Raw genomic sequence first — 15970 nt, 5'->3', positions numbered from 1 at the left:
TATATGATTTAGGTATGCCAAACAGTTTCTTAAAACTGTTTTAGTTTACATCTGGCTTTACGTAAGGCCTAAAAAACAGGGAGAAGGAGAACAGTGAGGAAATTCTCACCGTAGCATTAAAACTTCCTAAGAAAACTCACTGCATTTCTTCCTCCCACACAACCTCATCCAGTCAGTCACATATACTTTTTTCTCAGAAGAAGCCTCTTTATTCTAATACACCTATACCCAAATTCCACTCCCAGTTATGATATTTTAAGGTTGTTAATGTTTACGCTGAAAGAGAAAATGTTCCATCTCTTTTATGGACAGCACAAGAGTTGAAGTAATGAGTCAACTCTCAGAAAGACTATTGAGCTAAGGACTATTAAGCTTATTTTCCTAAAAATCTACTGAGAAGACCATCTAAAAAACACACAAATAAATACATGAGAGTAAAGTGCTAGGTTCTTTTGCCTCGACTCCTACAAGCTTAGAATAAAGTTGTCAATATATTTGATCTTTAAAATATGTTAACATAGCTTTAGTATAAGGGTTAACAGATCACAACAGAACAAACCAGTAGTACTTTGAACCAAAGCATTCAAATCACAATTCACTAAAGATAAAAATAAATAAATAAAACGCTTGGAAAATGGGACACATCAGAGGATTCTGAATAGGTGCTAGTAACATTCACCACAAGGCGACAAATTCAAATCTAGCACACCCTGTTGAATGTTACCATCCTTACCCCTCAACAGGTACAGTTGTCTACATGCATCCTTTTCTGAATCTGTTCATTCTACTTGTCCAATAATCAGCCAAAATAATCTTACCTTGTCCAAATAAAACTGTCCTGAATTAAAAATATACTTTTCCTTGCTGTTCTCCCAATCAACAAAATCTCCCCTTTGCAAACATAAACAACTTACCAGGCTAGGCTATGTTACAAACATTGTAACTTTCTGTAAATAAACAGCTACTTTCTGGTGCAACATGAGGTAATTCAAAGCAAGAGGGTAAGCTACCTTACACTTACCACAGGACAAAAGTACACAAATGGCTGTTACTGCATTGCAGCTGACATAATACAAGTCCACAGCGATGCTCACCTTTAACTTCTAAATGAGTCTGTACAGAATAAGGAGGGTATGGGCCAGAAAAATCAGTATTAGAAAGGTCTCTATTGAAAATGCTGTGTACTTTGATGGGTCAGCTCAGTGATTTAATTAAAAAAAAAAAAAAAAAAAAAGACTGTTCTCAGCTGTCAATACAGACTGAGGGAGGAGAAATGGATATATACACTTTATAAATACACTAATGATTCACAGCTTTGTATGGCAAGGAACTACATGAACAGTAACAAAGGAGAATCTGATCTATCACATGAAGCACAGGTGTAAGACCTTCCTAGAAGGCACACAGAATGCAAGAATTCTGGGCTAACTAAAGTACTTAAGCAAGCTGTAAAATCAAGGAGTACAAAATTTCAGTCAAGATACAAAATGCCTAAATAAGCAAGAGTTTAGCAAGACTTTCTGAGCAGAAACAGGAATGGTTCTATGATTTCCTTGAAGGACTTCCTTAACTCTATTTCCCTACATACACTCCTTTTATTTCTTCATCCCCAAAACAGCCTCAGCTCTTCCCTTTCCACCTTCACTTCTGTTGCACGCTACCTAAGAAATACTGACCTTTCATGTGATTCTCCTCTTTGACTTTTGCAATGCTATTTGCAACTGAGCAGCCAACTAATTTTGGCTGAACCATGTATGCACCACTTAACGAATTTATAACTGGTATACACATTGACTTTATACTTTTCTTCTTCTCCTCATATATGAGACATACAGCACAAGGCATGCAAAATTAAAACCTATCACAAACAAGTTGTTCAAACAGAAGTTTCACCTCAGGACATATCCTTCTAAGGACGCTATTTACAGGTAAGCAGAGGAAAGCTCAAATTCGTCTCCCATACTGAGAAACAATTATGCTAGCCTGGAAGACTACATCCAACATCTTGAAGGAATCCAAATGTAACCTACCTATTGCCATTTTATTCCTCCTCTATACTTTATATTGTAACCTATGTGCCTGATTTCTACACCTAGCTAGCATATCTGTTTGGAAAAAAAACCTGCCAGTCTACACAGTCATAATTTCTTTTTTGATGCATAATTCTGGAAAGCAGCGAGACAAATGGAAGTTTGGACTTCACAGAAACGATGCCTTCCAGCTTCAGTCTGCTTCCAAACAAACAAACAAAAAAAAAAGAGAGAAAAAAAAGACTTTCAAAGACATAAAAAAGCCATTTAAAAAGAATAGATGTACCTGACCCAGTAATTCAAATAAGATTGTGTTTATAATCTTTTAAAAATAAAATCTGCAACAAAACTACCTTACACATAGAAAAAAAATCTCTTGCATTCAATAATATAGTTCACAGAATTTATTCAATACAATCTCTTACTTCATTAAGAAAGAGGACTATGAAAGGACATAACATTCTACTATAGACACCATATCCAGAAGATAGATATTGCTCACATACATTAAACAATTAAAACAGATTTAAGTCACATACTCTCTTTTAGAAACACCATTTAGCAAGATTCATCCTATAGAATATAGAATGACAGCATCAACCACCCTAAAACATCTACCATTGGTGTTGGCATGGAACACAGGACCGGGAGGACCACTGTTACACTATGAGCTTTCGTTTTAGCCATTTGTACATTATCTGAGTGGATCACTCGTTTGTTGTAAAGAATTTATCATGAACTTTAGCTCCCAAAGATTCTATGAATCAGAGGAGTTTAGATGTCTTCAGTGGTAATGTAAATAAAAATCACCTTTTTATCAGCACTGGTTCCTAAGTGTACCACTACTGTAACAAGTAAAAAGATTATTCAATAACCCTAATAGATTAAAAGCACGCCAATCAAATTCATATTGAAAACACTTTCAAAAGTAGCCTGTTTTTCATTTTCATAACCTTTTATCCAACAACCACAGAGAAACACTAACAAAAAAACAAAACAGGAAAGCAAGATTGAAAACCACAAAAATTGGCCAGGTGTCAACATATGGGAAGCTTTCGGTTTGCCTTTTTCTAAATTGACAACACTTGAATTTGACTATTTTAAAAAGATGGATTAAAAAACACTTTCAAATGACTGCTTCTATGTTTATGTTACAACTTTAAAAAACTACCTACTTAGGTCAATGGAAACTTATTTCAAAGCAAAGAAGCTAAAAATCTGACAATTTCTCTTACTAATCCACCAAGAATTAAAACGATTAAGGATATTAAAGTGTCAGAGGAAACAGAYATCTAATCATACAGCTTAGCAAATGGATACACTTTCATTCAACTTTAAAGCAGGACACGTATATACATAAAACACTGCCAGTAAATGAAACAGGGTACATGAAGTCATGAAGAAGATGAAAGCTTTGACTTATAATGGCACAAAGCATTAATTGCTGGGACAATGCTTCTGAATTTTCGTTTAAGTACTGCAAATCTTAGTTTCTGCTGTATGTCAGAATCAAGTTTGTATAGGAAACATCTCAGTTTTAACACAGGAGACACGATTTCTCCAAGCTTCAAATGGCATCAGGCAGCAATAAAGCTAATGTAATTGTTGCTTTCTGAAATACAAATTCAGAGATTCTGAAGTAATTATAGGGAATCAGTGCTCTGTACTGGTATGCTTTGTTTCTAACACTTTCCAATCATCTTACAAGAATGTCTTCAGTRATAATAAACATGGTAACTGTTTTTCAAAAGCTGTCAGCTTCACAGAAGACATCATTACATCATCACTACCACCCTTATGCAGGAACTGAAGTAGGTAATTCGAGAGAAGAAAGTAACTCTAGCAACTACATACGGTTACTAAGACACTGTTGGAATGACTATGCAGTGCCTCTGGCAGAGTTTGTTTCTGAAAAAGTGACATTGAAACTGGCTGTAATTTATTGCTAACTGAGCAAAACCACAAGCAAGTCTGGGGTTCATACAACATAGGGAAGTCAAAATAAAAACTGTTTACATAATGCAGTCATTCATGTCAAATTCCCCTTACCATAAAAAGTTCTCATTTCCTTTGCAATACAATGACTTCTGTACATACTGCAAATGGGTTATTAAAAGAACCACCCATTGGCTCAATGCTGAATAATTCTTCCACAAGTTCTGGTAAGAGTAAGAATGCCTCTGCAGTGAAAAACATTTCTTTACATACTTACTAAAAAAACAAAAACAGAAAATTAACAGTTATCAAGATCTTTACTTATCACTAGAATAGTTCAAACTGCACACTGTATTCTTTTTAGGTAAATTACTCTAAATATCTTAACAGCTGGGCAGTCTTTAAATACTTTTTAAGAAGTCCTTAGATGTTAAGCAAACTTCAGATAAGCTATCAAGCACAGTAGGACTATCATAGTATACTGATTAGCTATCATCATTTCTAAAGGTCTGGAAGGAATATTCGTCTAAATCAAACATATCAACAATGACATTTACAAGAACAAGATATTTCACTACTACTACCAACAGTTTCACCAGCTGTAAAACTATATTACAACCCTGTCTCTGAGCTCAGGTGCAGACAGAGCAGCACGAATTCAATCCTTCATTCACTTCCTCTCCACCTCCCATTCTCCACTATCTCCTTTGAAAAGGAAAGACTCTGGAAACAGCATCATGTAACTTTTACTTCAATACATATAAAGATATAGGCACTTAGCCTCTGCCATGTGGTAAGTGCCACACACAGAACAACTTCTGTATTCCTTTCCAAAGCAAAACTACAGATTTTGTAGAGAACTTCTTGAAACATTGTTGTAAAAATATATTATGTAACACTATCAAATATTAAAAACCTTCTTGGTCATCACCAAAGAAGTACACACAAAGCAGATTCATCCTTACTATCAGAATTGAATCACTGCAAATCAAGAATCCATCAGGTTTCTCAAAATACTTCTCAGCACAAGGCTAACATTATTATCACCATATGCTAACATCACACAATTCCTCAAAAATGTGAATATTCATTTGTTCCATTTCATCACTTGTGAAAGCACTAAGTCAATACCCATCAAGGCTTCCTCCGTTTTCAGAAGTGGGCTACAGAGGTCAAGCTCTGGACAGATAAGAGTTTCTCTATGCCAGATGAACAACTACATATTGTAAGGTTCTCTGAACAAGTAATTACAACAAAATGAATGTTTTATGAAGGAAATGGACTCAGTTTTAAAGGTCACAAAGTGACAGATAAGAGCACACAGTGGAACAAATCCAGTAAATTACTGTTTGACCTGCAGGGTCAACAAATCCAAACAATAAATATTTCTGCTCTTTAAATAATTAAAAATGTCAAAATACAATGGCCACAAACATTAAGAATGCAGACAAGCAAGACAAATCTTTTTTTATATGTTACTCACCTGTCCTGTGACTGCTCCTCATACATTCTCTCTTTTCCTTCTTTGAAGAGTCTTATAGCCCGTTTTGATTTTTTCATAAGACTGTCAATGTAAATTTTAAAATATTCATTCTCACTGAGTTGTGCAAGTTTCTGGTTGTCATCATATTTGCTCAGTATAAGTCTCAAATGTTGGTAAGTGTCTGGTAAAATATCAAGTATGTAAGGTGGGCTGTTTTTCAGTTGAAGTTTTGGGTTTTGGCACAGTCTTACCTAGAAGCAAAAACAAAAGAATGTTTAAAGAGAAGAAATAAGTTGTGGCAAAAGCTGATCCAATATCTTAAAACTTGTAGGTGCAAGCATACTTCTCCAACCCTCAGGCACAAAGAATTAAATCCTACTTCAAATATATCTGGAGAAATCCCTGACGAGTCTCTATTGTCAAAGGTATATGTATTAAAAAGAAAAAAAAAAATTTTTAAAGGCAAGAACCCACCACTTTTACAGAGGTTAATCCATCTTTCTCCACATTTATGTAGTTTATAGTTTGTTTTTTTTTAAAGCAAGCGTGCCTTTGCTTGTCCAMTATATACTATACATATTATCAAAATATAGTGAACATCAAATGTCAAAAGCAGTAATTTTGGAAGTGAACTTCCCTACAGATTTTTGAATGTCTAGTAAGAACTGATCTTACAGTTTAGCTTTTCATCAGTTAGCTCTCTCTTCTCTCTATACAACTAGGTACCTCCTTAAAAGTCACAGGAACTCAAAGCTTGAGATTTCTACACATATGACAAGGGTCTGAAGTCACTGGCTCAAAAGCTTTTAGCTAGGACAAACAGAAACTAAACCACTCATAAACAGACATTGTAATCTAGAAAACAAAATATTATAAATTTAACTGTTTTTCAGTTCACAGTTGTAACATAAAATCTTTGTGGACTTGGAATCACTATGTTTCTAAATGTTACATCAATTAATTGAATAATAAATATTGATTTAAAAAACAAGCTTCAGATGAGTTGTTGAACACCTTTATATGAGTCTAGTTTCCATTGGAAATATTTCTGGAAGGAGAAGGTACTGTTCTTGTTTCCTGACAAGCTATATATACCAGTTTAGGGCAATTATCTTCTAGCTACCTGGGTCTGTAATGTTCTGTAACAGAGTGCAAATGGATTAAAATTAACAGACAGTTTTTAAGTGCTATTGTGCTAAGCTACCCAAGCAGTGATTCTGCACTTCAACTAAAACGCTCCAGGGTAAAACACTCTGCATGTGAGTGCAGCTGTACACATGCAAATACTTATGAAAAAAATTACATCCATGTGGTATAAAGGTTTTATAGGTATCATCTGGGGATGGCCACGTTACACATTAATGACTGACATTCTTTTGAGGTAACTAACGAGGCCATAAAAACATCTTAATATTGATGAAAACAGACTCCTATTCCTACTAACATACCAACTTCAAAAAGTGCAGTATCCTGAGCACTTCCAGGTGGGGAAAAAAAAAAGGAAAAAAAAAAAAAAAAANAAAAAAAAAAAAAAAAAGAGTTTCATGTTAAATACATCTCGCTGTAAACTTGAAGCTATATTCCACTTCTACTGCTGAAACTCCTCATTTCTAGACCTACATCATTAAGAAATTCATTACCTTAAAACTGTTGCCTATAATAGAAGTTACGCATTACAAACAGCAAAGCAAGCCTATAATTGCTTCTCCTCGGAATGAAGTGTTTACACACAAACACATTAGGCAATCGGACTTAGGGAACTGGGGTCCTGGCTAACATAGGGGGAATAGACTAAAGTCAAGCACTAACAACTTTAACAATACATCATTCTAACATCATTAGAACAGTGCAAATTCTTAACTATCTATAGAAATATTAAGACCATTCAAATAAAATATTTAAAACATAACATATGTAATAGCCCCTCTCACTTTACTGACCCATTGCTTCTCAAAATTTTTATTATTCTTTCAGTTACTACACCAAGTAGTGGATCAGGAACCCATCTGATTAGTATTGTAAAACAGATGCACAGTCCTACCCACAAGAGAAATTTACAGTCTCAGTAGGAAACAAAAAGACAGTAGATGGACTCAGGCAAACACAAATGTATGAACACAGCATTGTTCAGCACGCTGCAGTGGTTCAGTGCACTAGCAATTGTAGACATAAACAGCAAAGAAGAGTTTCAAGGCAAGCTCTAAAATAATAGTTGCTCCAAGAGTGCTCATAAAAGATTTTCTCCTAACTTAAAAGAACAGACTTGGAGAAACTAAGAAAGACAAAACAAAGATGTTTGGAATTGCAAACCTATCTGAGGGCAAAAGCCTTCCTCTGAATCCTGACTGATACAAGAACAGATAGAGCGTGAGAGAGACTGGGAGATAAATTGTTTGTATTTAATGTGATAGAGAACAAGAAAGGGTCAACATGGTCAAAGTGGTGGTTAGGAGATGCTTGCAGCAGTATTCTCAAAAAAAAAAAAACAAAGACTGGATACAATAACATTTTTATGTGGCATTTTTATAAGGTCAGAAAAAAAGAAAGCTACACTTACCGACAAACAAAATGGTAAGGCCTGGATGAGAGTTTTAGTGAAGTAGATGGATACAGAAGGTTTTATTTGTTAGTTAATCATGTTTCTAAATCTCAAGGATTCAGATACAATTGTAAAAAAGAGGTCCAGGTGCCTAAGTGAGGGCAGGGTGATGGCAGCAGTCCAAAAGATCAAGGAAAGAACTAACAAGAGAGACTCAGGAGATTAAAAATTCACTTTCAGTTATGCTGAACTTAATTTGATAGCAAGAATTCTTTAAGGAGACTTTAAGAACATAAGCAAAGAATTCTACATGTGCAGACAGATCTGAAAAGCATAAATGCAGAGACATAGCTGAACTCCTTTTAGTAGCAGAATCAGAAGAAAACAAAAACTGGAATTCCACAGTTAGAAGTGAAAATAGAAGGATTATCAAAGAAACCTTTATAAAAATCACAGACATTTTTCAAATGAATTTGTGTTCTTTATGATTTCTGATTTAGTAAAAACTTGAATCAATAAAGATTGATTTGTTGCATCTGTAATTTGTTTTGGGAGCATATCCCTATCACTGATCAGGTGTTAAACATTCCAAAGCAACAAGCACAAGGGAAAAAATAGCTCTAAAGAGAAAACTTTTATTCAGGAAAAAAGTCAAAGAGTACAAGTAAAGACTCCAATTATTTTAAACTGCTTACTGATCCTAACTTTTTCTATATTGTATGATCAAGAAATTGTTTCTCTTTCTGAAACCTATCTTTTCAATAAATGTCAATAACCAGAATGAGGTGTTTCATATATATTAGGAACTCCTTAAAAACAATGGGAATAAGCAAATTGCTCTGTTTTTTTTTCAACAATTGGTCCATTCAACCATATAAAAAGGACATCCAGTTAAAAAAAAAAGATTTTTTTTCAGATGTTCTAGAAAGCTTAATTTAGTCTAGCATCATCAAATACTGTCATATAAAGATCAGAACAGGATCCTGTGGTCATCATGGTTCACCAGGCTTCACGGAATATATAGAGATCAATTCATCACATTACTAGAATCTTCAACTCCAGCACAAGCCCTTACGGAGGTCATGAAAAAATTCTCCTACAGTACAACTCAATTAGTCTTATGCATTTTCACCAAAAAAATGCTAATATTTATGTCAAATCAGTGATCTAGTGAGGTAGTACAAGGCCGCCTTTTCTTTTTGACAGTACAGAAGTTTCAGTCCAAAGGAAGTACATTGTAAAGAGCTGGCTAGCAAACCATATGGTTTCCAGAGTCAGGATGTCCTGACATGTACCACATAAGTTCACAATTAAAAAGAAGCAGTATGAAATGACAATTGCTGATGCAAAAGATTTACCAACAGAAGTWACATACATACCTTTCTTCAAAAGAAAACAGATCTCAAAACAAACAAATCAAAAATCCAAAGAAAATCAAAATAAAAACCCCCATACTACATTTTACACAGAAGCCCTCCCTAACACCATAGAAGCGGACATGAATCATATCACTGTGTGATTTGAGTATTGTTATGACTGGAAGTAAGCATGTATATATTTAGCAAGCATTCAGGCTAAAAAAAAAATGAAAATCAGTCAGTCAGCAAGAAAGGAATGTCTCTCTCACTGACGTAAGCCAAGAAAGGAAAACTGTTTTTATTATCTTACTCAGAAAAGGTCCAAAGCGTGTATTCCAGAATTGCAGAAACAATGGAGTGCTACTACATTTGTTAATGACTAAAGGATTACCCTATCAGGAACAGACTGACACAATTAACTCAGAAATTCCAAATAAGCCTACTCTAGTTCGGGGTGGGGTGGGGGGGGGGGGCATTGGGGGCAACAACAAACAAACAACTCACCACCACCACCACTCTGCAAAGAAATACCCCCATTCATAAATTTGAAAACTTCAAGTACTTGGCAATATAGGTCACCGTGATCGTGTTGCTAGGATGCATCAAGCCCTTCTCTGACTCTCTATTACATAAAAGGACTAGGTGGTTGTGCTACTAGTCTCAGCTCAAAAATACAGTCCCACAGTGAGTGAACATGACTGTATTTGGAATAAATGCTACTCAAGAGTAAAACTTGCTCACTATAGTTTAAAGACCTGAATGGGACTGTCAAAAGCTATCCTGTGTTTTTGACTACAGCTTCCTCTGCAAATTTTCCACTAACCCTACCCTCAGCACTAACTCTACCCTCAGCACTCAGCAATACACAAAGAGCCTGGAAGAGCCTTACAAATACTTCAGAGGCTGGGGGGGCGGGGGGAGATGAGAGGGGAAAATTTATGAGAATTTTGCCTTCTTTCTTCGGGGAAAAGATTTATCAGCTTCAAAGACTGGACTCCAACTCAAAAGTAAACACTTTCTTTCGGTATGATTTCCCCTCAACAGTACCTGGAGGTGGGAAGGTAGTGCACTACTACTGACAAAATCTTTATGCAGTAAAAGCCTAGTTAATCAATACCTTAAAGGTTACTTAAACAAATGTTTAAGTGTAACATTTTTTTCAGAAACTTGACTTAAATTATAGGACATTATTTCATGCCATCTTCAGAGATGAGAGCAATTGATTCCCATCGCATTTAAACAGATTTCTCACAGAAAACTATCTCCCGTTCACTTTTATGTGGAAGGCCCTGGAAAAAGTAACTTTAATTCAAGCAAAGTATAGCTAGCCCCTAGGCACAATCTGTTTAAATACCTAATGCTAGTCAAAGACAATACCAGGAAAGCTACAGAGCTAAAACTGATCAAGTATCTAATGAGTAGAACATCTAAATGCTCAGTTTTCAGCTGCCATGAACAGACCAGAGCAGAGAATCAGTGCTTGCACACTTTCAAAATTACACTTTGAAAAGCACTTGTTAAACTAGTATCTTCTGCCATAAAGTACAAAAACTCAAAGTATTACAAAAATGTTTTGAAATACCACAGACAGGATAAAAGTAGCTCTTCAGTAAGTCGCTGTAACAATTCTCCAGAAAACCACAACACACGATGCTACCAGCTATGAATTCTGAAGAACTTAATGAGGGGGTGGCTAATCATGAAAATAGATGAAATCTGAACGTTATGCTCCTTTTTCATATACATCCCGCCAGAAATTACATTAACTGCAATGTATGGTAACTACCAAGCACAGATTGCTGACTGATTACCCAGTTTTTAGCTGAGAAAACAGTGAGTGCTCATTCAATACCTACCACACTGTAACTGTGCCATATGTCCCCATACTGGAGGAATGCTGCACAAGCACCGCTGACTTTGGAGGGTCACTTATACTTTCTGCTGATTAGGAAAAGAGAAGTTCCCATTTTTCTATTGATTTTCTATATAATACTGAAATTTTCATCCTTTTTGCACAAGTAGTATAAACAAACTGCAGGCCTTTAAATCAACTTCTGTTTTTAATTGAAGGACCAAAAAATACACCAAAAAATGCCACCGTTATGATCGATGATACCCTTTTCTGGATTCTTTGTGGAACAAAGGCATTTAAGAGACTTGTGAGGTTGCACATTAGAATAACGTAACTACCTTACACACTGCAAAGAACAACTAACAAGCACACAGTTTCAAGCTTATGAACTGCACTCTGTATAGACACTTAGATGCTGTTGAAAACTTGGATGTTGATGAACACAATTTTTTTTTTAAAAGAACATATTACTAAATGAGTTAGAGGTAATACAGCTTTTACTCACCATGTCAATACTATGAGCTTTGTAACACAATCTACCTTTCTCTTAGAATAATATTAAATAGCAAATTAAATTGCTATCCRTATTTTACTTAGTCAAACAATCGAGTGTGCCATGACACAGCAACCAGTTTAGACAATATGCTGTTAATCTTCACAGTAGAACATATAATTATATTCAGGCCTAATACATAGGAGTACTGAAAAGTGACTGAGAGTTGCTTAAATATTTGTATCAAAGAAGGCCTGTTCAAAACAAGTCAGAAGTTTCCTAGCTTGAAATCCACATAAGTAGAATGCGCACAACAGTGCTGCCCAACTCTAAACAGCCAGAGCAATAGAGTAATTAAACTACTCCCATGTTTACACAATAAGCATTCCCCCTCAAGTCATTCCCAAGATAACTACTAACTTATAATACATGGCTAGTTTCTAGATTACAAAATCATCATGCTCAAGATCTTAGAAAAATCATCCTGTACAATTTAAATACTATTAAAAGGAAGATTTAGAGTTATTTGTAAACAATAACTCTCACAGGTTACGAACTTTTAAAAACATAGAGCATTTTTAAAAATAGTAATTTGCTTGCTATTAGTTCAGAGATAAATGATGGACAACACTGGAAAGCAGGCCTATCCTTCCAAACCATAAAAGGAATATCATTCTTTGCACTGTAAAGGAACTCAACAAAATATTTCTGGCTTTTGATGGCAAAGCTACTGTTTAGCCATGAAAAAAAACGCAGGAAAACTGCATATTGTTGCTAGCAATTGATGCCTTACCAATAATGCAGTTAGTATTGTAAATTGATACAAAAAGCCTATCAATAAGCCTGAAAAAGTATAGATTCTAACAGACGAAAAAATAAAAGGAAGTTTTTGGTATAAGATAATAGTTCATGTTCACTTATAACAAAAGGAATTACTTTCGTCTTCCCTGGATGTATGCTGCTTATAGTAACATTACTAACAGGTCTATACCAGGGGCAGTATCCAAACATTCTGTCCTGTTAAAGAACTCTTTCAAAATCTGTATTTTTTTTAATGATAACAGAAGTTTGAAGAGAAGACATTAAGTAGCTGAAGCATAAACCCAAGCAAAATAAACATTATCATGTAAACTTAACAATTTTAAGGCAAGGCATATTACCATTTTTGCAGACAGAAGTTTGCATGGTATCTCTGAACAAGCACAGTTTTTACATACACCATAAAAACAGTCACACAAAATAGTTCCTACAGAATAGCAGTATTTGTAGTTTCAGTTAAGCCCTTATTTTTGAAAACAAATTTTACTTCATGCAGGAAGTCTCACCTGTCAAAGTATAAAAAAAAAGAGAAGAGAAGAAGTAAGATGTACAGAATGGGAATTTTAAAAAAGAAATTGAACTGTGCTCCTAGTTTTGAACATTGCTCTTTCTTCAGTTCTCTGGTGAAGGTAATAGCTTTGCTTTTGTTTCCATTCTCCCAAAGCTTTGCATCTTTAAAATGGGAGAAAATTTTAGCTACTTCACTGGAGGAAAAAGATGGTTATCATAGCAATTTAGTTAAAGAACAAACAAGAATGATGACTATTATTACAAGAAGCAAAATAGGCCTCAAAACCACAATCTTACCATTGGTGGCAGCCCACCAACTGCAGAGCCTGCTGCCTTCGCTAGCTATTAATTTAGTCAGTGACCCATCGCAGAAATCAGTCATCAGATAAACTCCAGAAATGGGATTTGAAGCAAGTCAACTGGATAGGTTTCTACTTCTGACTTGAATCCCTGGTTTTCATTTAGGCAGAGGAGAAAATGACCTTCCTGTGCCTACTGCCACATAAGGCTAACAGACTAAATATTTGTTTGTCAACACATTAAATTTACTCAAATGCATCCTTTCACTATAAGTACCAAATGCTAAAAACTCAAGTAGCAAGCTACAGCATTCTCACAGTATGACATCATCTTGTCTGGTATACTTTAATATGATTTAGAAATAAAATCCGATTAACTGACAGTAGCTTAAAGAGGATACATTAAAGATCCAAATTGAGGACACTTATCCAGTGAAATGAAAAAGAGAGCACAAGTGCAATGTCCAGCCTTTCCAGTGAATTCTACAGAACAGGCCACACTGGCTGTTTCAATGCTCTGCTGTAATAGTGACAAAGTTATCCTATAAAAGCTGAGTAAAAGCAATCCATAAGTCTAAGCAACAAGATTAAGATTTTCTGGTATCCATGGATATACAACCCAATCACATGACAACCTTACTGTATAGACTTGCAAGTGACCTGACACAGGGAGAAATCAAGCTGTACATTATCTACATAGTTTCAACATTAGTGAACCACATTCCAGTTTTACAAACTGAAAACTTCCTTCTACTGAAGAAGATTGCCTGTTTCCAAGTGTTCATATTTGCATTTCTCATTACATGATGCTTACTGTTTACCTTATCCTTACCAAGGAAACTTCAACAAAGTCTTTATGATAATTACCATTTGTACCCAGGTTAGTTTTTAAGTTTGTAGTTAACATCAGGAATGGTGGTAGAAATACAGATACTATTCTTGGAGCATCAAACAGAAAAATGTATAAGCACTTACTCAAGTGTTTCAAAATTACCACCTGTTAAGGCACATTACATTAAGTATCTCCACTATGTCAGTATAACTACTTACAAACTTTAGGAAACATCTGCATTTTACAAGACCCACAGGGAAAGCCAACAGTTAGGCCAGTTCATGGAGAATCAACAACTTGATTTAAAAAGTTGTAACTGTCCTGCTTTAAGACCCAAGCCTAACAAGTAGTAACTCTCAGCAGCTTCAAGAGGAAGCTCTCAAGTATTAATTACATGCAAAGCAGAGCCCTCTCCTGTGCCTCCTGAACAGTTATCTGTGTTATACTCAAACTATTCCTAGCATTGCTAAGAAAACTTCCTAGCTAATTTAAAGCAAGCTGTCATCTTGCACAATGCTAATCAAAATATATCAAGCTGGTCCAGAAAGCTAAAAGATCTAAAAAACTATGGTCTACCCTCCAACTTCCTGAAAAAATAAGTTTCAGTACAGTCTACATTTACAGTTTCAAAATGAAAAATAGAAGTATTCAAAAATACATTAAAGTGCAGAACACCCTTAAAATTAAGAGTACTGTACAAATCTGTTTACTATACTGATAAGAGTGCTGTCCCCCAGGCTCCATACACATTCCTACAAGCACCAACAATCGTGAGTATGTCTCCTAGGATGATTAGCTTAACTGAAGTTACATGCTTCAGAGGTCTTGCCTGCAGACTAACAGCCTACTGTTAGTAGGCTGCTTAGTAGCCTATAGTATACTGCAGAAAACATACAGAGTATCTGTTTAGAAGAACTTTTTTTTAAAAAAAAAAAAAAAAGAAAAAAGAAAAGCTCTTCAAGTTTGAGCCATTTGGAAGGATCTGAAAATAACAATAGCTTAAGGCAAGTACACATATTTGTTTTCCCTCCACAAACCAAGATTTAAAAAAACATAGCCAGAGGGCACAGGAAAAAAAAAAAAAAAAAAAAAAAAGGAGTGGTGCTTAAATAACCTACAACACAAGCCTTCTTACTTCTCAGGCGCACACAACATAGCATTCAAAGCTCAGGAAGACACTGCTTCCCCATGTGTACACATTTAAATGCTCTCATTCTTCACTGTGTGTATACATGCATGCACGCACACAGAGATCCACACACACTCACCACTTTATCCATTAGCTTCCAGGTCTTCTCCACAGTCCTGCGGTCGGCAGCTGCCTGCTTGGGGGGGCCCACAGCATCCTGGATGGCATCAATGAAGCCCAGAATCCGCCCCTTGCGAGGGTTCCGGCCGTTGAGGGAATTGGCCATCTGGGCGCCAAGCTGGGCACAACGGCACAGAAACAGAGACTCACAAGGTGCCCCGAAAGCATTCTGTCATAAAACTAGCCGCAGCCACTGAGGTAACACTTCCTCCTCCGCAGGCAGGAAAGGGCAAGACTAGCGCATGTTTAGGAACAACTTTAACTTTTCCTGACCAACAGCGTAAACCCACCTGGGCCGAGTTTACACTGCCAGAAGTGATCCCGGATTTATTGTCAACATCAATATAAACAAGTGGGAGGCGGAAGGGGCTGCCCGCAAACGGAGGGCCCCGGCCGAGGCTGCCTGCCCCCCCCCCCCGCTGCGGGGGCTCCCGCAGACCCCGAGCCGCCGGGCACATGCCCGTCGCCGGACAACAAAAAGCGGAAAACATACAGGGGCCACGCGGCAGGA

The 15970-nt window shown here is 36.1% G+C and overlaps 1 protein-coding gene across 3 annotated transcripts in view; it reads right to left on the bottom strand.

Annotated features, from left to right (window-relative positions):
- CBLB (Cbl proto-oncogene B) overlaps positions 1–15970 on the bottom strand; it is a 142094-nt gene that overhangs the window by 125130 nt on the left and 994 nt on the right. For 2 of the 3 annotated variants that reach the window (XM_085319146.1, XM_085319154.1), the window contains exons 2-3: positions 15419–15577; positions 5449–5699 (exon numbers count right to left, since the gene is read on the bottom strand). In XM_085319146.1, the coding sequence (XP_085175272.1) occupies positions 5449–5699; positions 15419–15577 (410 nt within the window). Of the gene's footprint in view, positions 1–5448; positions 5700–15418; positions 15578–15749; positions 15774–15970 lie in introns of those variants that run through there. The other variant, XM_085319161.1, reaches the window with a different exon arrangement.

This window comes from Rhea americana, unplaced genomic scaffold (genome assembly GCF_003343005.1).
Source record: "Rhea americana isolate MKP2758 unplaced genomic scaffold, rheAme1 scaffold_118, whole genome shotgun sequence".
NCBI classification, from domain to species: Eukaryota; Metazoa; Chordata; class Aves; order Rheiformes; family Rheidae; genus Rhea; species Rhea americana.
Note: the sequence above shows the minus strand (reverse complement) of the source record. Positions and strands in the feature narration are given on the sequence as shown.